Genomic DNA, 23155 nt, shown 5'->3' with positions numbered 1-23155 from the left:
AGAGGGTCCAAGAAAGCTGATTCACTAACGGACACGTGGCAAATCCAGTGTGGCAAAATGGATACAAATCACAAGATACTGGACCCAATCGCAAATACCCACACTAAAAACTTAAAATATTTTTCGAGATAATCCCCCCCCTTTTTTTTAACCAATTCTTACTTTTTGGTCCTCTTCACCGTCAAAAATATTTTTCTATAAGTAGCCAAAAAAATTCTCCTAATTTCTCTCTTCCAATTCTTTCAGCTGCCTAAAAACCTCAATTTCTAGGGCTTAATCAACACATTCTCTACTAATTCCAATGGCATTTTCCTGAACAATAATAATGGCGGCTTCTTCTAGAGGATTCACAGCGCCCATAGGGGCTAAGCTTGATGTATCACCCTCTGCTTATTATTATTACCGTAATAATGGGGGATTTGTGGAGTTCCGAAGGAAGAAGAGGAAGTTAATTAGTAATATAAAATGTTGTTGTTCAGATTCAGCAATGCCAATTAATTCAGGGAATGGTGTTGATAAAAGTGGAGGAGGTGAGGATTGGAGGTTTGATGCTAAGAAGATCAGTGCTAATTATATGAGGATTCAAGCTTCTTCTTCTATGCCCTTTCCTTCTCCTCAGTAAGTCACTCTTTATAAATTTATGTGAAATTGTTTGATTGAGAACTGAGTTTTAAGACAGAAAGTCTTTGGAATTTGTTGTCTAGAATATGACAGAGACATTTTTGTGGCAATAAATCATCTCATTAATTATAAAATGAGAAATTTAAAGTTAAATTATTTCTAAATATTATAAAAAGGTGTCATTTTTTTTTTTGGGAAATGTAATTTTTATGTTACATTTTTTCTGATCATTCTTTATTGTATGGTAGCTTGGATATCAATTTGTTACAAACAGTAAGTAAAAATAGAGAGTTGAATTCATAGAAGAAAAACTAAATTTCGTCGAAGTAATAACTTAGAGAAGCCTGAATGAGTAATCGAACGAAACGGGGCAAAATGGGTGGTTCATATTGTTTGTTGTTGAACATATATTGAGGTTTTCTTTGAGCTCTTTAATAGGTTAGTGCTATATCCCTTGCAAAGGTTTTGAACAATGTCATATTTGGAGTAAAGAATTCTATTTGGATAGGATTTAGTATATGCTGAAACTGCATTTCCTCAATGTTGGTTAGACTAATTAATGATTTATGATTATTATACGAGCTAAAGTCACAACCTTTCTTAGTTTCTAGGATATTCTGCTTTTCAAAAAAGCAATGTGATATATATATTTTTGAAAGAAATTAACTTTACATGTTCCTTATCAGAAAAAGAAATTAACTTTACCTGTTATCTGGCTGAAGCTGATAAGGCATCACATGGGTTTGTTTGGGATAGACGTTAAAATTTGCCCAAGTGCAAACAAAAGGAAAAGATTTTCTTTCTGCCATTTGTACGGTGTAGATATTTGTATGTTTGCTCTTCCCCATTTCAACACAAAGTAGGAATTTTATGTATATAATCATTAACACATAAACCCTCTCAAATATGATGCTTTCAGCAATCTTAATATGAATCTGTATAAGATTAGATTTTTCTTGTTTTCTTCAAAGGCAGAACTTTGCAAGTTGGGTCTCGTGATCTTTTCTACCACATAACTTATTGCCTCAAAAAGTGTGAGTTTACCAATGGAATATCTTAGCAATTTGTCACGCTTGCTTGTTTCACTTCATACAATTAATTTCACTGTTTATTTGGATTGATCTCCGCCATCATTAAGGAATGGAGAAGAGAGAGGTATCCTGTTGTTAAAATTTTCGGCATTTTGTTGATATCACTACTTGGTCTGCACTACTAAATAGTCTTTACATAGAAAGATGATAACCTTTGCTGAAGGGTCATTAACAAGCCATTCATTGTAGGCTTGATAATCTTGATGTGAAATTCCAAATTAGTCTTGAATTTCTAGTATCCTAGAATATCTTCACAGTTATTGACTCACTGTTTCTCCTTTGTGCCTCCTTTTCGATTGATTGCAAGTGATGTTTGTTTTTATTGAAAATTTTGTTTTTCATCAACATTTCGTTATGCAGGTCTAGATTTGTTTCAAAGCCAGAAAAGTTCTTTTCACGTTGTATCCCAAGAAATTCAGGCCCTCAGTCCCGTGACTCTCCACCAAAGCGAGGTACTTGTGGTTCCTTCCGTCCCGGCTTTATAACATTCTTTCTCTTTTCAGATGATATTAACAGTTACCCTCATTGCATTTTACCTATGTAGGGTCTTAGTGTCTTAGTGGTATCTGATGATAAATTTCCTGATTATTCTTCCTTTTATAGACACTGGTATTGCTAATGAGAAAGACTGGGGCATCAGTCTGTTAAATGATAATGTCAATGAAACTGGGAAAAATGAAGATGGCAGTACATGGTACCGAGAGAGTGGAGAAGACCTTGGTGACAATGGATACCGATGCCGTTGGACAAGGATGGGTGGTCAGAGCAATGATGGTACCTTAGAATGGAAAGAAACGGTACATGTGTTTTTAATCCTGTGATCGGTGTACAGTTGCGTTGTTTATTTTTTTTCCGAGTACTGACATATCACATTTTTGCATAAATGAATTACCTGATGTACAGTTGTGTTGTTTATTGTCATTTCTGCTCATAATATTTTTATTAGAATCCAAGAACAAATTGCAGGTACTAAACTGAAGTGAAAATCTGAACACAGAACTATGATGTCTCTTAACTACATTGATGACACGAGTAAGATAAGTAGAGGTTATTTTAGTTAAGAACCACTCCCGTTAGTCACCACGGAGAATTAATTTTCTTTGCTAGATTTGGTTGCTCGTTTTTTCCTATGGTTAGGGTTGTGGAGTATCGAACCAGTCATAAGTTCCTGGAACTACATATAAAAAACGCCTGGAATTTGGGGAATGTTTAGCTATCAGAAAATTAACTCTCTTTCCTGAACACGGATGCAGTTCACTTTTTTGGTTAGAGCCTGGGGATGCTTGTATATAATCATTTATTGGGCTCAGGGATAAGTCATAGTGGTGTACATCTTAGAGTATTGGTTGTGGCTTATTACAATAAACTAGTTCTTTTGTTGGCCAATAATAGTTGCTTATGATTGATAAGTGAAAATATTGGAATTCTCCTTCACACCTCTGTTGAAAAATACTTCGAATCTAAGCCTAGTTTGTGGAGTGTGTAAGAGGATAAGGAAATTAGGGTTGTCGTTCATCACTGTTGTTTGGATTTTAAGCTCCAGTTTAGACATTATTTTATAACCTTGTCAAGTACCATCCCAGGTGGATGCATTTAATTGGATTTGTTGATCTCCTTGACAGTGGTGGGAGAAAAGTGATTGGACCGGATACAAAGAACTAGGTATGGCTTTTTGCTTTTTTCTTTCAACTATGTAATATGTGGCTGCATTTGGCTAATTTATCCATCTTACAACTGTTTTTAGTTATTCCACTTTCATCCTTTATTTCTGCACTTCATGAAACATTAATAAGTTATCCTTTTGGATAATTGGCAGGTGTGGAGAAATCTGGGAAAAATGCTGAAGGGGACTCATGGTGGGAAACATGGCGGGAAGTTCTTCACCAAGATGAATGGAGGTTATTACACATTATCTTAGATTCAGTGATCTTATTAGCTGCCGAGTACTTCTTTATTGCGCCGAGAAAATTATTAAAATTGTGTTGTGCTGCATTTCAATCTGCAGTAATCTTGCTAGGATAGAAAGGAGTGCACAAAAACAAGCAAAATCAGGCACAGAGAATGCTGGGTGGTATGAAAATTGGTAAGAGATTTTGAGGGGAACATTTGTTTTACCTGGTCATGCACAGTGGAATTACCTGCAAATTCAATAAGCATGTTATTTTATATGCAGGTGGGAAAAATATGATGCGAAGGGTTGGACAGAGAAAGGAGCCCATAAGTATGGCAGATTAAATGAACAGTCTTGGTGGGAGAAATGGGGGGAGCATTATGACGGAAGAGGATCTGTTCTTAAATGGTACACACTTTATTCTATTCTAGTGTGCATTTTCAAAACCAGACTCCTGCCTGGTTAATGCAATTGAGTTTTGGTGAAAGCATAACTACTACAGTGTTCATTGCTAAACTGCTGGCATGTTTGATGTCCTACGACCAATTTTGCCTTTAACTGGTTTTATACATCCTATGTCACATGGGCAATCACAAATACTTTGACTTTGTCCTTCAAGAAACATAGTAGTAAACTAGAACTGCAACTAGTCATAAGTGCGTGGGTAGGTGTGCTCTAATGTTGGACTTTGATTTTGCTACTGCATTTGTTATCAAGTTCCAGAATTTGTTGGTGAGATAATCCTTAACGTTATGGTCATCCTTATAAGTCCCCAGTCCCCACTGATGCGCCCTCTAGAATTGGACTTTCATATAATTGAAATTCAGCTGATGCTAGACAAAATAGCTTGAAGTGAGGTTTGTAAAAAGTCTGTCATTATTCTCCTTTTCCTGAATATCGTTGGTGATGGCAGAAATTTGTAAACAATTAGCTTTGTGAAGGGTGAAATTTTTTGTTAAATCCTCCTTAGCAATCTTGAGTTGCTAATGACAAGTTGGTTTATGTTGCTTATAGTTCCATGCTCCTTTTCTCAGGACAGACAAGTGGGCGGAAACTGAGCTTGGAACAAAATGGGGAGACAAATGGGAAGAGAAATTTTTTGCTGGCATTGGTTCACGACAAGGGGAGACTTGGCACGTGTCACCCCGCGGTGAAAGTATGCCTACCTTTTGTTCATTTGAATTACAACTTTACCTTCCAAAAGGACTTAGGTGCTAAAACATATAAAAACCAATTACTAAAAAAATTTCATGTTTAAAGTTAAGCTGCAAAAAGAACTTTCCCAGTTGTCATAGAAGAAACAGTAATTAGTTTACTCATTTACACCCTCAAGTAGGAAGAAATATGTTTTGGGAAATTATTAAAAAGGATAAACAATAGAAAGATGTACTATAAGTAAGCAATTATAGGGGTGTGAATCTACATGTTGCAGCTTAAAACAACTGCAGCTACATAATGAAGTTGGTATTTTCTGAATGCTTATTAATCTTTTACAAAGCAACTAGCATAATTTCATGTACTAATAATTGTTAAGCTATAATGGAATATTTTGCAAATATTTGGAAGAGCTGATATAAGTTCATGTAATATGTGTTTCTTATTTTGAGTTTCAAGGTAACTAGTCGTCCAAAACTTTTCTTATTATTATTTTTCTAATTTTCCAGGATGGTCAAGGACATGGGGAGAGGAGCACTTTGGTAACGGGTATCTCACAATTATGAATTTAAACTTGTATTCAGTAAATTAAATTATATTTTATCGGTTGCACGTCCATTTCCATGGCACTTTTTACATTTTGGAAACTTAAAACGGAAGATAATGTTGTTTCCATGAATCAGCAAAGTGCACAAGTATGGCAAGAGCACAACGGGTGAAAGTTGGGACATCGTTGTGGATGAAGGAACTTATTACGAGTAAGTTATGGTCACCTCTTCTAATATAAGTAGGATTTAACTTATATACAGTTTCTTTACTCTAGCAGTGTAATTTAACGTGTTTTAGCAAGTTGCTTGCTTTATTTTCCAAGTAATTAGTTCCACATATTATGTACAGCTACTTGTGTTTATCATTTAAAGGTGATCGGATAAGGTAACTCTTTCACGCTGTCAGTGTATAGAGGTTGAACTCGTTTAAGTACCATATGTTGTGGATAGTTCCTATACAGTCAAACCTCTATATAACAACGTCGTTTGTTGCGAATATTTTTGGATATTATAGCGAAGTGCTGTTATAAAGAATATATATTATAACATAACATGAAATTTGGTTCCGCAAAAGCTTGGCTTTTATAGTGAAATGTTGTTATATAGGGATGTTATAGAGAGGTCTGACTGTATATTGAATTAACATGTTTTACTTATTATTTTAGGGCCGAACCTCACTATGGATGGGCAGATGTAGTAGGGGATTCAACTCAATTATTGTCAATCGAACCTCGAGAAAGACCGCCTGGTGTATTCCCAAATATGGATTTTGGTCCATCTGTACCTCCAGAAGATGAATTGCCTCCCCCTTCCTTACAATGACAACCAGAACAAGGTGGTTTCTTATGAAACATGGTTTATGTTGGATGTTGGTAGTTGACAAGTTCTCAAAATTTGATTGTATTTGGCAACTCTCATTTTGTAAAAGAAGATAATTTACCACTATTAATTTATTTCATTCTTTTAGGAATTTAAATCAAATTTCCATTGCTTGACATGTTTTAAGTATTTCTCGAGTTCAACTTGATTGTACTCTGCAGCAACTTCCAAGTCTAGCTAGAGTTACTAGTAAACTTTTTACAAATCCAAACAGGGTAGTCTTGCCTTTTAGGTATGGGGGATAATATTTATATATCATGGTAGAATATCTTGTAGAATCTTTTTTGGTAATTTATTAACTCTTAGTACTAGTAAATAGTGAAAATAATGTCTGCATTGTAGAGCATACTATATGAAGTTGTACTAAAACTAGTTTTTCTGGTAAATTTGGGTCTGATAATCCCAAAAGAAAAACTAAGCTAGAAGCAATAAAGATCAGAATCTAGGAATCCATTAACAATTGTGACTCCTTGATCACATGAAACTATCCTAAGTTGATCACTAGAAGGTACAAAAACTAAAACATACTAATAATATAAAAATAGTGAAAAATAGGAAAAATATCAACTATGTCCATTTATAAGTAGCTTACTATAAAAATTAGTCAATTCATAAAATATTACTAATATTAGCCAATTAGCTATTTGTAGTCAAAAAAGTCAAATTTTTGTTTTCTTTTGAATGAGCGTTATTAGAATAGATTGAGTACATCTTAATGAGCTTGAATCTCAGTTTTGGGATGATTAATAGAGTTTTAAGGTGGTTTGAATTGAAAATTCGAAGTAGAACATGAACATAAAAAACATGATAGGTGTATCACTTGTGTATACATATTTATCAAATGTATATCCATGTATACCTGCGTGTGAGATACATGCTTGATACTAGAGGTATACATAGGTCGGGTTGGTTCGGATTTTACGATTACCAAACCAATTGTGTCGGGTTATTAAATCTAAAGACCAAACCAAACCAATAAAACTCGGGTTTTTCAATCTCGGGTTTTCTCGTTTTTCGATTTATTTTCCGGTAAAATCTTCGTAGAACAAAACATATAACTTGTACTCAAAATATTTCTTTAATCCTTGTAAGATACAACTATATAAAGTATTTTCCAAGAACATAATACAAAATATGAGATGTGTCATGGCATTATCCTAAAATATTCAACAATAAAGACAATAAAATTATGTAATAAGAATATTGCTAATTAAAAAACCATAAAAATAAACATAATCTAAAAGTGTTAAGTTATGTTAAAGTAAGTAGACTAACAAGAGAGTATTAATTACATGATTAAACGCTAAAGAAAAAATAAAAAATAGGTTATGCATTTTTATCCAAATTATTGCAAAACAAAAAATAAATATTCAAGACATTCTCGTCGTAGTATTAACTATTGAATGGAATATTTTTTGTTAGCATTAGTATTGATTTGATTTTGGTTTGGACTTTTGTTAGCATTATTTAATTTACTAATATTAATGGCTATAAAACTTATTGGAACAATCAAAAGTTCTAAGTCCAACCTTAAAATAATACCTTAAAAGATAAAATTATGAATTTTTTAAAGAAATATTTATAAATTACATCACAATAAATATATTTATATATCTAATATATCTAAAACTTCTATATATATATATATATAATGTCGGGTTGGTTTGGTTTCGGTTTGACTTTCTTTAGTTAAAACCAAACCAAACCAATTTTGGTCGAGTTTTTTTTTCAATACCAAACCAAATCAAACCAAACCATAGTCGGGTTTTTTTTCTCGGTTTGACTCGGATTATCGGATTGGTGTGGTTTGTCAGTTTTCTTTGTACACCCCTACTTGATACATGTTTGGTACATGTGTTGCAGAAGAATTTTTTGAAGTCGATTTTATATAGGAAGTTTGATACCAAATCAGTCCAAATCTCCTCCAATCTTCCTTAAATTTTGTATATTGACTCATCTATACGTTTTCAATGAATCTCAACCATACCCATTGAAAAAGTTATTTTTTGCTTAGATTTTTTAAATATATATATATATATATATATATATATATATATATATATATATATTGTATTTCATCACTTTATTTGCTACCTTATCCATGAAATTTCCTTTCCATTTTGTATTTAATATTGCTAATCACACTTGAAAATATGGAAGGAGATCTTTGTGTATGATTCTTGGAGAGAAAGAACCTTATTTCTTTGAGTTTTTAATTTTTATATGTGTTTGACTAATTTTAGTAAGTTTATGATTAATGGCTAGAAATTGGTAAGTTGGAACTTTTTCGGGACATTTATGTAAGGTTCCCTAAAAAATAACATTTATACGTTAGTGTGTATAACTTAAATCTTATGAATTATCCCAAATACCTTATTATTTTACTTTACAACACTTATCAAAATGAGATTCTAGTAATTTTTATTTCTATTAGGATTTCAACCTTTAATCTTCAAGAATTGTCTTTACTTCATTGATAAAAGACCACTCCATTTGTCTAAGAGAATTAATTTGTCTTCTCTTTCAGTCGTCCAAAAATAGCTTACCTTTTTTAAAAGAAAATATTGATATTCCACTTTAAGCTAAAGTAATTTAATTCTCGCGTTTCATCTTCTCAGTACAAATTACAATCACAGTACAACTTTATTATTTCATAAAATGGTTTTAAAAATTAAACAAATTTATACTCGAGAACAGAATTGTGTCTCAAAAAATTATTCTTATATTAATATTTAATTGTTTAAATTAAAATAGAATAATAATAGAATGAAAAATGTGATGTACCGATATTTAAAATGTGTGAGCCATGACCAAGCACTTGTCGAGAAGCTTCTTCATAAAATTAGTGTCCAACTTGACAAGCTACACGTGGCGTCCTATCCCACGTAAAATTTAGAATCCACCAATATTTTACTACTACTCCCTCCCGTCCAAAATAAGTAGCCGTCGTTGTCACGGAGCATGGGAAGGACGCGCGACGATTACCCCGAAAACCTTCGCTTGCTTGGAGGCATCTGGAGGCTCACGCCGTTGTTGCTTGCTGCTTGCAGGCTCGAAAATCTCTCTTTCGCCTCTCCTCCCTGATTTCAAAAATGAATTAATTATTTTTTTCCTACATTCTTCTTGGAGTAACTAGTGTTGGAATATGTGTTATGAGTGTTTATGCGAGATAATAAAGGTTAATATGGTCAATTCCGTTGCTAATTAATGTAAAAATGTAAATTTCTTAATCTGTGTGAAAACACCCAAAAAATCACTTATTTTGGACCGAAGGGAGTAATATTTTATGGTGTTTGGTCAAATAAATATTTTTTGCTAATTACATCTGTCACAAGTCTTAATCCATGACACATGACTGATGTCGTCTGCATTGAGATTACAAATATAAATAATTAAATGGACTAGGAAGTGATTAGTCAGAAAGAATATATGCCAATTGCTCGATCTGTTTTGCATTATTTTCACTTTTTCAAACCTTTATTCCCTGTATTTATTCCTCCTACTAAGTACTAACTCAGTATTATATTTCCCATTTCATTCATACTCTTTTGAGTTTTTTTCTTTTAACACTGTTAACAAGGAAAAGGTAAATCAATTTTTTACTATATTGATTTTAATTAAAAAAAGGTCATAACATGCAAAGATTTTACAAAACTAGAAAAGGACAAAAAGAAAATGACAATAAGAGGCGGAGAACTTAGGGCTGTTCATTCGGATCGGATATCCGAAATCCGAACCGATCCATTCAATTTTGAATTTCGGATTTCGGATTGGATCGGATTTTGGATTATGTTTATTAAAAGTTCGGATTTCGGATTGGTATATTTTAATCCAATCCAATCCGAAATTCGAAATTATTAGGACATGTATAAATACTACACTTTAATTTACATCAACCTCCAAGTTATTACCTTTACAATTGCTAGATTTAGCTATATTGGCACCATAGTACTCTCATAATTGCATAAACATGAATTTTTCTTAATGCATTGCCTCTTTTACAAAGAAAATATACATATTAGTTTAATTTTGAGGCATAATAATACGATCCGATATCCGATCCGATCCAAACTTTAAAATCCGATCCGATCCGATATAATTCGGATTGGATTCGGATTGCATTTTCTAGAATCCGAAATCCGAAATTCGAATCCGAAATATGCTAAATCCGATCTGATCCGATCCGTGCACAGCCCTAGGAGAACTTATGGGTACGGAATTCTAATTATTTTTAAGTTATTATGTTTTAAATTAATAAGTTGTACATGTTTAATGAATTTTATCAAAAAATACACCAAAGCTATTGGGTTCGGCCGAATTGTTACTCAATCTCTAGCTCCGCCCCTGATGACAATCGTAAAGAATGTCAAGTATGGACAAACAAAGGAGAATACAAAATTTTAAAAGAATGGCTTTTATTGAAAACACAAATGAATAGCAATAACGTTTAACTCATGAGTCATGACAATATAAATTTGAATTTTGAGCTACTACATTATCTTTTGGGACAAAGGGATGCATCTACTTTTTTCAGATTTATCCACTTATTTTTCTGTATTCGGTATTTACACTAAATAGATAAATAAATTATAGTATTATTATGTATATTCACGCACACATATATATAATTAAATTATTATTAAATAATATATATACTCTTACTTTAATTAAGTGTTAATAAATATCGAGGACAAATATTTATAGCCTGTTTGACCAAGCTGCAAAAATCAGCTTATTTTGAAAATTGATTTTTCTCAAAAGTGCTTTTGGTGAGAAGTAGTTTGTGTTTGACTAATTAATTTGAAAAATACTTCTGAGCAACAATTAATGTTTGACCAAGTTTTTAAAAACTGTTTCTAAGTGTATTTTTTTCAAAAGTGTTTTTCAAAAAAGTACTTTTGTAAAGAAATTACTTTTTTTCTACTTCTCCAAAACTGATTCTGCTTCTCATCAAAAACACTTTTTTCTCTTCCAAAAGCTTGGCCAAATACTTCAACTTTGAAAATAAAACACATTTTTTTAATAAAAAAAGTGCTACTAAGATGGGAGAAATTTGGTCAAAGAAGCTATAATACATGGAAGTTAGATCCATGGTCTGGTCTAGGATAATAGCATGCAATCACACTTATTACTCTCTATGTTCCAATTTATGCGGACCAGTTTGACTGAACACGAAGTTTAAGAAAAAAAGAAAACTTTAGAAATTTGTGGTCCTAAACAAGTCAAAAAGGGGTCCAGAGTATTTGTGTGGTTATAAAAGCTTCTCACTAAGGGTAGAATTTGAATTTAAGCTAAATTATTTTCAAATTTAGAAATGGGTCATTGTTTTGGAACGGACCGAAAAGGAAATAGGTTCACATAAACTAGAACGGAGGGAGTATTATTTTTTTCTCAGGTAATGAAATATAATATATGAAGGGTAATTCGGTGCACGAATTATGTTGCGCTCACACAGAGTTCCAAAAGGACCGCACCTTGAAGATATAATATAGGCAGTTTATCATCTGATTATACGGCTCGAATCCGTGATATCATAAATAAATTATAAGTTTATAGAGAAAATACATAAGTTACCCATCAAATTTGTCCGGAAAAATTATTTATACACCTTAATTTTACGGGCGACCTATATCCCCCTTATTTTTGTTTGAGATGAATTTAATACCACCCTAAATGGTGACATGGCAAAGGCAGTAGTTTCACTCTCCAAAACTCGCGTGTAAGAGGGAAATGATTAAAAATAGACATACATTTTTACTGTTTGCGTCCATTTTTCTTTTAATTCTTCTTTTCTTATTTTTTTCTCTCTCAACCTTTTCTTCTTCCTGTCACCATTTCCCTTTTCCCGTCCAAGATACTACTGTATCTCCATTTTCCCCTACTGTATCTGCCTCCATCCCCTCTACTTTTTTTCTTTTTTTCTTCTACTTTTTCTTTACCCGAGTAGAAATACTCTCCACCACCTTTCAGTAATAACAATACCATGTGTACTTTCCACACTATATATATATATATATATATATATATATATATATAGTTTATTTAGTGTCAAATTAAGAGCTTGAGATTTTTGTAAAATATTTCCTACAAAAGAGTCTTTTGAAAGAGGGAAGAGCATAGAATGGCCTACGGATCAATAGCTCGCCTTGAAGCCATTGATAAGTTATAATTTATTGAAATTTGAAAGTGCTTTTCTATTTGGACATAAATTTTGCCGAAGCTTGAAGGATTTTAACTGGCTGAAAAGTTTGGGATTTGCCGGCTTCATTTTTTCGACGAGGAATTTTTCCCTACTTTTTAAAGCTGAAAGTGTTGGATCTTGCATGGTGGTGTAGGCGGTGACGAAGATGACATGGAAAAAAAAGAGTTCAAGAAAAAGTAACGAAATAAGTGGAAAAAAAATAAAGCAGTTTTTGACACGTGACACGCGTGTACTACACATCCCACCATAAGACTGACTATGTGTTACCAATGGGGTATTAAATTCACTCCAAACAAGAATAGGATAAACATAGGTCGCCCGTAAAGTTAAGGTGTGTAAATAATTTTTCCGAACAAGTTTGATGGACAACTTATGTATTTTCTCTAAGTTTATATACTCCTATGCATATTCTTTTCTTTCTTTCTATTTTTTTTTCAATCGAGATTCATCATCACACTTTGACAATAATATTCTGAACCTTTACCCAGAAAAAGCAGTCATTCAACGTTCATTCATAAAATTCAGGTTTCCTCCGTTCTTGGTACTAAAATAGTAGTCGAAAAATCCAATATTATTCGTTACCCTTTTCTTCATTTAGCGTGCATGGCTTAAACACTCAAGTCTGTTTGAATACTAGCAGCAGTTTTTGTAGAACAAAGATTAATTTTTTGTTTTGTTTCCATTTATGGGAGAAGAAGAAGAAACGAAACTCAAGATTTCGAACGAAGAGAAAGAACCCAGAATCAGAAATGAAGCTGCTGCTGAAAAAATGTTCAAAATGGGTTTCTTCAGATCTTGATTGGAAGTTTTTACTCTTAATTCTTCCTCCTCTCTCTCTCCTCTTTTATCTCTCTCTCTCCTCCATTCCCACCATAACCACTTCCACTTTCACCTTCAACAATCCTTTTTCCACTTTTGCCCCTTTCAAATCCGTTTTCAACAATAATGTCCCTCCTCCTCCTCCTCCTCCTAACTCCTTGATGAACCGGTCTAGCTTACTCCCGCCGGTTTTTGCGAATCAAGCGGAGATTCGGTCTAGAAATGATGAGCCGTTGTTTTCGCCGGTTGTGTTGAATAAACCGGCGACGAAGGAGGAGTTGGATCGGTCTAGAATTGCAGTGTGTTTAGTGGGTGGGGCTCGTAGATTTGAACTAACTGGACCTTCTATTATCCAGAAGATTCTGAACGAGTATCCGAATTCTGATCTTTATCTTCATAGCCCGTTTGATTCTAAAGCTTATAAGCTCTCCTTGTTAAAGGCTGCTCCGCGAATCTCTGCCGTTAAAATTTTCCGGCCAAAACCAATTAACATGACCGAGTCTCAGGTCCGAGTTCTCAGCCCTCGCAACTCACCAAATGGTATACAGGTAAAAAAACTCACTGTTTTTTGTTTGTTTTTTGTGTACGGAATTTTGTTTGTTTGTTTAGCTTAATTAATAATTTAGCTTTAGTTTAAGAAGATTCCAATTGGAGAATGTTTTGTGGCATAAGTGTTTTGTTTTTTAGGATCTTAACAGTTATTAGATATTAATGGTGTATTTGTTGTACCTTGAAAGCCAATTTTGGAAGGTTGTTAAATGGTAGTTGTAGCTGGTGGCTCTTGTTAGTTAGCAGTCGACACTTGTTCTGGTATTTGGTTTCGTATACTTTGGTGAAATCTAACTCCACCGTTCTATGTTCGAGTTGAGGGAAATTGCAGTAAGTTCACAGTCAGGATAAAAATAGTAGTCAGTGATTTTTTCTCTTCCGCCTAATTCTTTGTGGGCAGAGTTACAACACGTGCAGATTTGCTGGTGGGAGATAGTAAGTACGTGGTCGAGAAAAGTCTAATTTTGATGAATCCTCTCATAATACTTTGAGAAAGTTGAGTGAGTTCGTCAATTTATATAGCTAAGACTAACTAGTTTGGAATTGAGTTAACTGATGATATATTCACAGAGTGATGAATCTGGCACCTAAACAAACGTTGATTCCATAAAGTGAAGAGAGGTTAGGGACGACGTATAATACTGAAGGTAGGTAAAATGTAGGCACAATTTGGTTTGGATGGTGTGGCATCTCAGGTGCAAATTGTTATAGGTTTACCTTCTGAGCTTCTTCACCAATTCTGTGGGCTCTTGCCTGAAACCATCCAAGGTTTGTTGGGAAGAAATAAGAAAATGTTAAGGATTTGAGGACACGTAATCCCTGTGTTAGTTACTTGAGAAGGGGAACTGTTAATTGGAAAATGAAAGTATTCACTAGGAACACCATTGAATGGTTCACCATTTCATTAGATTTTGCAATCGAATAGTCCTTTGTCGGATTAATGATGGTTGAATATTAGTGTTAAGTGCACTTGAAAAGTAGGTTTCATATTAAATATGGTGTTTATTAGTTTGACATGTGAGCATGTTAAATTTATGGTAGTATAGCTTTACCTAATTCAAGCGCAACTAGTACTGCTCTAGCTCAATCTTTACCTAATTCGGGGCAGTGCTACTGACTGCACTGGTTGGACTTAAATTGCTATTGTAGTATTGTGTATCTTTCTTACCATTTTGTATGATAGATCACTGGTTCATTGTTTAGTTGTACATCGTGAGATACTATGATCGAACCATGGTTCTTAGAGTTCAGTAGCACTTGGCTCATTGTCGTAGAGGTGAATCTCAGAGTTCATTAGCACCTAGCTCATAGTTGCAGAGGCAAATGCAAGGTTAGTTTTTAGTTTTTACATACACTAGCAGTCGTACCCGCGCGATGCGCGGTCAATATTAAAAAATATTAATTAAATTAAATTATGATCAGGCTTGTTTGATCCTATTAGATCGTATTGCTTTAATAAAATTCAATTGTCATCTTGTTTGTCAATACGATATACCTAATAATGAAATCTCTATTAAATCAAACGTACTTATATAGTCAGTGAATAACTTTTTTGTTCTAATTTTCTTTATTATATTAAACAATATTTAGTATTCGCTTTCTTTTTGTAATATATGAGAAGATATATAATTTATTACTATTGAAATTTTTTTATTTTAAATTTTATTCTGTTGTTCTTAATAATATTATCTAAATTTTAGTGAATAAAATCTATGTTAAACTAACGGGACTTATACAGGCAGCGCATCGAATAACGTTTTTGTTATGTATTTTTCTTTATTATATCTTTCAATATTTAATACTATTACTTTGTTAATAGAAAGTTTCATTAGCATATTACGTTATTTAATATTTTTCTCTGAAGTTTTTTTTATTACTTTATTTTTATTTTTTTTATGTTTAAATAATTTTAAAAATCCAACTTAAAACTACTCCCCAATTTGAATTGGTAATTTATTATTTTTTTAATTTTGTTTTTTATATTAAAATTATATTAAAACTCCAACTTGAACTACTCCCCAATTTGAATGGGTAGTTTTTTCTCTTTTTTCGTTTTTTATAGCTTTTTTATTTTAAAATAATTTAAAAACTCCAACTTGAAACTACTCCCACCCAATTTGAACGGGTAGTTACTTTTTTATATATTTATATTTTCATTTTCTAATTATAGTTAATTATAAGATATCTATTTTTATTTTAAAATTATTTTAAAACTCCAACTTGAAACTACTCCCCGATTTGAATGGGTAGTTTTTCTTCTCTTTTTTTTTTTGTTTTTTTATAGATTTTTTTTTTGCTTTTTTATTTTAAAATAATTTATAAACTCCAACTTGAAACTACTCCCACCCAATTTGAATGGGTAGTTTTTTTTTATATTTATATTTTCGTTTTTTATATAGTTAATTATAAGATATCTATATTTATTAATTCAAATAAAGTAATCAATTAATATATATATATATATATATGAATATATTCATATATATGGTAGTTTTATATTTTTTTATTATTTTCTTTTTTTATATATATTTAAATTCAAAAAGAATAACCAATAATTAATTATTAACTAAATAATAAATTTAGTAACTAATTATGTCATGTGGCTTTTTTTTAGGCTGCCACTTGGCTTAACGAAAGGGATTTTTCCTCTCCTTTTAGTAATATATAGATTCTGTTGTTCTTAATAATATTATCTAAATTTTAGTGAATAAAATCTTTGTTAAACTAACGGGACTTATACAGGCAGCGCATCGAATAACTTTTTTGTTATGTATTTTTCTTTATTATATTTTCAAATATTTAATGCTACTACATTGTTAATAGAAAGTTTCATTAGCATATTACGTTATTTAATATTTTTCTCTGAAGTTTTTTTTATTTCTTTATTTTTGTTTTTTTATTTTCAAATAATTTTAAAACTCCAACTTAAAACTACTCCCGAATTTGAATTGATAATTTATTATTTTTTTAATTTCGTTTTTTATTTTAAATCTCACATTTGAAACTACTCCCGATTTGGATGGGTAGTTTTTCTTCTCTTTTTTCGTTTTTTATAGCTTTTTTTTTTGCTTTTTAAAAATAATAATTTAAAAGCTCCAACTTGAAAATACTCCCACCCAATTTGAATGGGTAGTTATTTTTTTATATATTTATATTTTCGTTTTTATATTATAGTTAATTATAAGATATCTATATTTATTAATTTAAATAAAGTAACCAATATATATATATATATATATATATATATATATATATATATATATATACACATATATATACACACACACACACACACACATATATATATATATATATATATATATATATGGTAGTTTTGTATTTTTTTTATTTTCGTTTTTTATATATATTTAAATTCAAAAATAATAAACCAATAACTAATTATTAATTAAAAATAACTACCAATTTGAATGAGTAGTTATTTTCTTATATATTTATATTTTGGTTTTTTTATTATAGTTAATTATAAGATATCTATTTTTATTTTAAAATTATTTTAAAACACTAACTTGAAACTACTCCATGATTTGAATGAGTTGTTTTTCTTCTCTTTTTTTGTTTTTTATAGTTTTTTTTGTTTTTTTATTTTAAAATAATTTAAAAACTCCAACTTTAAACTAATCCCACCCAATTTGAATGAGTAGTTATTTTTACATATATTTATATTTTGATTTTTTTTATTATAGTTAATTATAAGATATCTATATTTATTAATTCAATTAAAGTAACCAATATATATATATATATATATATATATATATATATATATATGGTAGTTTTGTATTTTTTAATTTTCGTTTTTTATATATATTTAAATTCAAAAATAATAACCAATAACTAATTATTAATTAAAAATAACTACCAATTTGAATGGCTAGTTATTTTCTTATATATTTATATTTTCGTTTTTTTATTATAGTTAATTATACGATATCTTTTTTTATTTTAATTATTTTAAAACTCCAACTTGAAACTATTCCCCGATTTGAATGGGTAGTTTTTCTTCTGTTTTTTTCCGTTTTTTATAGCTTTATTTTTATTTTTGCTTTTTGATTTTAAAATAATTTAAAAATTTCAACTTGAAACTACTCCCACCCAATTTGAATGGGTAGTTTTTTTTTTTTTATATTTTTTATTATAGTTAATTATTAATATAGATATAGATAAGAAATCTATATTTATTAATTAAATTAAAGTAACCAATTAATATATATATATATAACCAATTAATATATATATATATATACACACACATATATATGGTAGTTTTTTTAATTATTTTCATTTTTTAGATATATTTAAATTAAAAAGAATAACCAATAACTAATTTAATAACTAATTATGCCATGTCTCATTCTATTGTTCTGCCATTTGGCTTCATGAGGTGCTTTTGTCTTTTGCTTTTAATTATAGATAGATTATAGATAGATTTAAATTAAAAAGAATAACCAATAACTAATTTAATAACTAATTATGCCATGTGTCATTCTATTGTTCTGCCATTTGGCTTCATGAGGTGCTTTTGTCTTTTGCTTTTAATTATAGATAGAAACCAATTGTGTGTGTGTATATATATATATATATATATATATATATATATACACACATATATATGGTAGTTTTTTTAATTATTTTCATTTTTTAGATATATTTAAATTAAAAAGAATAACCAATAACTAATTTAATAACTAATTATGCCATGTGTCATTCTATTGTTCTGCCATTTGGTTTCATGAGGTGCTTTTGTCTTCTGCTTTTAATTTTAGATAGATTATAGATAGATTTAAATTAAAAAGAATAACCAATAACTAATTTAATAACTAATTATGCCATGTGTCATTCTATTGTTCTGTCATTTGGCTTCATGAGGTGCTTTTGTCTTTTGCTTTTAATTATAGATAGATTATCTGCATCTGCTTAGTTGAAAAACAAAAAGTATTTATAGCCATATTCCCCTAGGTTTGATGTTAATAAGCTACACTGGCTTTTTCTAATTCCGGAAATTGCAACAAATTTTTTTACTGTTCTGTATGGCAGGGTCTGCTGCAATATTTCAACCTAGTTGAGGGCTGCTTGACGATGATACAAGCTCATCAACGCCGGAACAACTTCACTTATGACTGGATAATTCGTACCCGAGTTGATGGCTACTGGAACGCCCCACTATTGCCCGACGACTTCATTCCAGGTGCCTACCTAGTTCCTCCAGGTTCATCCTACGGTGGCTTAAATGATCGCTTTGGTCTCGGTGACTACAACACGTCTGTAGTTGCTCTTTCACGGCTCTCTTTGATTCCTGAGCTGGATTCAGCTGGATACCATCTCCTCAACTCAGAGGGCGCATTCAAGGCCCAACTGACTATCCACAAAGTTCCCTACATCACTAAGCGCCTCCCATTCTGCGTTGTATCGGATCGTAGCTATGATTTTCCACCACCCCGTTTTGGTGTTCCAGTAGCAGCACTTTCTAGTCCAGGCCCATTAAGTGGTGCCAAGTGCCGGCCTTGCACACCTTCATGCACTGACCACTGCGTTGGGCTGGTAATGAACAGACTGTACAAAGGATGGAGCTGGACTGATTGGGCCAATAACACCCTTCAGCTCTGTGATGCTCATGCCGAGTGGGAGAGCGGGTGGCAGAAATTATTCGATGAAGTGGCAGGTAATAAACTGGCTGCAGCGAGAAGGCGAGTTGAAGATTTAAGAATGGAGCAATGTGTGAGGGATTTTGCAGAAATGAAGAAGAAGACAGCTTATTGGGAGGCTCCTCCAGTGTCTCAAATTTGTCAATTGGGCTTATCAGCATCTGCTTAACTTCAAAGCAAAATCCAACATAGTATAGGTAAACTATGTATATAGTTTTCTAGCCTTCCACGCAGCTTTTTTCTATATTTCAATTCTTTATTCCTTTTTCCTTCTTCGGAAAAAAAAACGTACCCAGTATAATCCCACATAGTGGGGTCTGGGGTACGCAGGCCTTACTTCTACCTTGTAGAGATGAAGAAGCTGTTTCCAATAGACCCTCGACTCAGGAAAACAAAAAGAGTTACAAAAATACCTAGGTGTTTTTGTAGACATCGCGTGTTTTTTGGGATATCTCAACGGATATTACTAGTGCTTAGCTTTATAGAGAAAGGATTGCACTCAATAAGATAAGTTAATCGGAGTTCCCGGAAGGAGGTCCCACCATTTACTTGACTGTTAGAACCTTTGTTGGTTTTGGGCAACGGGGATCAACTTCCAGGACAGGAAAGGGCGATCTATCTATTTATTTGACTGAACCTAGTTCACGAAAAGGTAACAAGTTCCAGTTTTGGTATCTTAGTTGTTGTCATTCTAAATTGTGTGATGGTACAATGTTTATCTAAAACAAGCAGTGCTTCGTAAATGATCTTTACTACCAGTTAGATGAGCTAGAAATGGCAAATAGCATAATACATGTTATGAAATCTTTTGATTGCCAGACAACTTTGAATTCTTAACCTATTATTGAAACCAATTAGAAGATGAAACATGTAGTTTGAAAACAATGAGGCGTCTAATTCAAAGATTCAACGTTTTTGCCATGTCAATCGGTTCAATGCACTGAGCTACGTACATCTTACAGAAATGTCTCAAATAAGTCTAAATTTACCTAACCTCTAGCCAGTAATCATTGACTTGCTAAAACTAGCTAGACACATATTAAAAATTGAAAACACAATAAATAAGGTTCTTTCTCTCCAAGAATCACATATAAAGAGCTCCTTCCATATTTTTAAGCGTGATTAGCAACATTAGATGCAAGACGAAAAGGAAATTTCGTAAATGAGGTGATGAAATACAATATATATATATATATATATATATGAAATACAAATATATATATATATATATATATATACAAGATTCCAAAAATCTAAGCAAAAAACATATTTTTCAATGCGTATAGTTGAAATTCATTGAAAACATATAGATAAGTCAATATATATATATATATATATATAAAAGATTCCAAAAATCTAAGCAAAAAAAGTATACTTTTCAATGGGTATGGTTGAAATTTATTGAAAACATATAGATAAGTCAATATACAAAATTTGAGGAAGATTGAAGGTGATTTGGACTGATATGGTATCAAAATTCGTAGTTAAAATCGAGTTTAAAAAATTCTTTTGCGACACATGTATCAAATATGTATCACGGATGTATCTCACACACAGGTATACATGGATATACATGTGATACACATTTGATACAAATATGATACACATATCACTTTTTTCATATTCATCTTCTACTTCGAATTTTCAATTTAAACCACCTCAAAACTCCACCAAGTCATTCCAAACTGAGATTCAAGCTTCTTAAGATATACCCAATTTATTCTAATAACATCCACTCAAAAGAAAGCAAAATTTTAACCTTTTTATGGCTACAAATAGCTAATTGGCTAATATTAGTAATATATGACTAATATTAATAATATTTTATAAATTAGCTAATTTTTATAATACTTATAAATGGACATAGCTGATAGTTTCTCATTCATAATTTGTTTTGTGCCTCGAATCCATAAGCTTATAGTTGATCTTGGTCCAACCATTTAAATGCCCTGTAAGGATTGTTTTGTCAAAATCTCGTGGCCATAATTGGAAAAGAGAAGGCTAGTGGCCTAACATACGTTGCAATTCCTTCAAAAAGTAATTTATATCGAATCATTGAGTTTATTATTATATTCATTTTTCGTATGTATTAGTATATGCTGATTTTGTAGAATTGTTTTGATAGAATTCGATTGGCCTGAAATTTCGTAGATCTATAGTCGTGATTTTCGAGTCTATTATTTGTGGGCATACAATATGTGATTATATCCACTTTTTCGTGTGTATTAGTCCATATCGATTTTGTAGAATTTCTTTGACAGACTCTAATTGGCCTGAAATTTCGTAGATCCACAAGAAACGGTGTAGTGACCAATACTCATCACTTCGCTATGATTTTAGGGTTCATCTTTTGGTGTTTTGGGGAGTATGCAATACGAATTTATGATTATATCTATTCTTTCAGGTATATTAGTCCATGTTGATTTTGTAGAATTTTTAAGGGATTCTGATTGACCTGAAATTTTGTATGTCCATAGAAAACGGCCTAGTGATCCATACTGATTGCTTCGCCACGACTTTCATGTTTATTTTTTAGTGTTTTGTGGTCATACAACACGAATTTGTGATTATATCTACTTTTTCATGTGTATTAGTACATAAGAAATGACCTAGTGACCAATACTTGTTGCTTCACCATGACTTTTAGTTTGTTTTGGCATTTTAAGGCCATAAAATAGGAATTCATGATGATTCACATATTTTCGTGTGCTATAGCCCACGCCATCTGCATGAATTTGTGTGGGTGGTCCTGAATCTCCTAAAATTTTGCGGGCTCATAAAAAATGATCTAACGAACAATAGTCATCGTTTCGCCATGATCGTTCCTTATTTTTAGCGATTTAAGGCTATAAAATAGGAATTCAGGACTATTCTCATATTTTTTGTGTGTTACAATCCACGAATTTGGGCGATCGACCTCGAATCTCCTAAAATTTTGTGGGCCCATAAAAACGATCTAATGAACAATAACGTTCATCATTTTTTTGGTGTATTAGGCCATAAAATAGGAATTCAAGATGATCCCCAGTTTTTTGTGTGCTATAGTCCACGCCATCTACATGAATTCGGGCAACTCGCCCCGAATCTCCTAAAATCTTGCATGCTCATAAAAAATGACTTAATGAATAGTAGTAGTTATCATTTCGTCATGACCGTTCATCATTTTGGCGTTTAGGGCCATAAAATAGGAATTTAGGATGATTGCCAGATTTTCGTGTGCAATAGTCCACGCCATCTACATGAATTTGGCCAACCGACCTCGAATCTCCTTAAATTTTATGGGCCCATAAAAAATGAAATAGTGAACAATAGTCATCGCTTCGCCATGGCTGATCCTTATTTTTTGACTTTGTAGCGCCATAAAACACGAATTCAACATGGTTCTCAAATTTTCGTGTACTACAGTCTACGACATCTGCATGAATTTGGGTGATTGGAATTTGCGACAATCACCGCCTCGCTATGACCAATCCTCATTCTTTTAAGTTTGAGGGCCATAAAACTGGAATTCCACCCGATTTCAAGATTTTCGTGTGCTACAGCCCACGCTATTTGTATGGGCCCGGACAACTGAACCCCAATCGCCTAAAATTTTGCCGGATCATCAAAAACAACGTAAGGAACATTAATCACCGCCTCACCATGTCCGTTCCTCATTTTTTGGCGTTTTAGGGTCATAAAACTGGAATTTCGTCTGATTTCTAGATTTTTATGTGCTATAGCTCACACCATCTGCA

General features: G+C 32.0%; 2 protein-coding genes across 2 annotated transcripts; both read left to right on the top strand.

The window, feature by feature from the left end:
• The first annotated feature begins 204 nt into the window (after nt 1-204).
• On the top strand, nt 205-6287 carry LOC104227167 (protein EARLY STARVATION 1, chloroplastic-like). Its single transcript, XM_009779338.2, has 11 exons — nt 205-618; nt 2073-2164; nt 2316-2509; nt 3335-3374; nt 3529-3610; nt 3718-3795; nt 3886-4011; nt 4638-4759; nt 5268-5307; nt 5442-5516; nt 5972-6287. The coding sequence occupies exons 1-11, from the start codon at nt 326-328 to the stop codon at nt 6126-6128; spliced, it is 1299 nt and encodes a 432-aa protein (XP_009777640.1). The 5' UTR covers nt 205-325; the 3' UTR covers nt 6129-6287.
• Nucleotides 6288-12819: 6532 nt separating this feature from the next.
• LOC104227166 (uncharacterized) lies at nt 12820-20161 on the top strand. The gene is made up of 2 exons (XM_009779337.2): nt 12820-13754; nt 18811-20161. The coding sequence occupies exons 1-2, from the start codon at nt 13137-13139 to the stop codon at nt 19585-19587; spliced, it is 1395 nt and encodes a 464-aa protein (XP_009777639.1). The 5' UTR covers nt 12820-13136; the 3' UTR covers nt 19588-20161.
• Nucleotides 20162-23155: the final 2994 nt, after the last annotated feature.

This window comes from Nicotiana sylvestris, chromosome 4, assembly GCF_000393655.2.
Source record: "Nicotiana sylvestris chromosome 4, ASM39365v2, whole genome shotgun sequence".
In the NCBI taxonomy this organism is placed as follows: domain Eukaryota; kingdom Viridiplantae; phylum Streptophyta; class Magnoliopsida; order Solanales; family Solanaceae; genus Nicotiana; species Nicotiana sylvestris.
Note: the sequence above shows the minus strand (reverse complement) of the source record. Positions and strands in the feature narration are given on the sequence as shown.

Bases quoted from the DNA above. Each gene is read 5' to 3' on its own strand.
- LOC104227167 (XM_009779338.2), top strand. From the start codon at position 326: ATGGCGGCTTCTTCTAGAGGATTCACAGCGCCCATAGGGGCTAAGCTT. The intron at 619-2,072 runs GTAAGTCACTCT...TTCGTTATGCAG, and splicing joins ATGCCCTTTCCTTCTCCTCA to GTCTAGATTTGTTTCAAAGC. The intron at 5,308-5,441 runs GTATCTCACAAT...TCCATGAATCAG, and splicing joins GAGGAGCACTTTGGTAACGG to CAAAGTGCACAAGTATGGCA.
- LOC104227166 (XM_009779337.2), top strand. From the start codon at position 13,137: ATGAAGCTGCTGCTGAAAAAATGTTCAAAATGGGTTTCTTCAGATCTT. The intron at 13,755-18,810 runs GTAAAAAAACTC...TCTGTATGGCAG, and splicing joins ACTCACCAAATGGTATACAG to GGTCTGCTGCAATATTTCAA.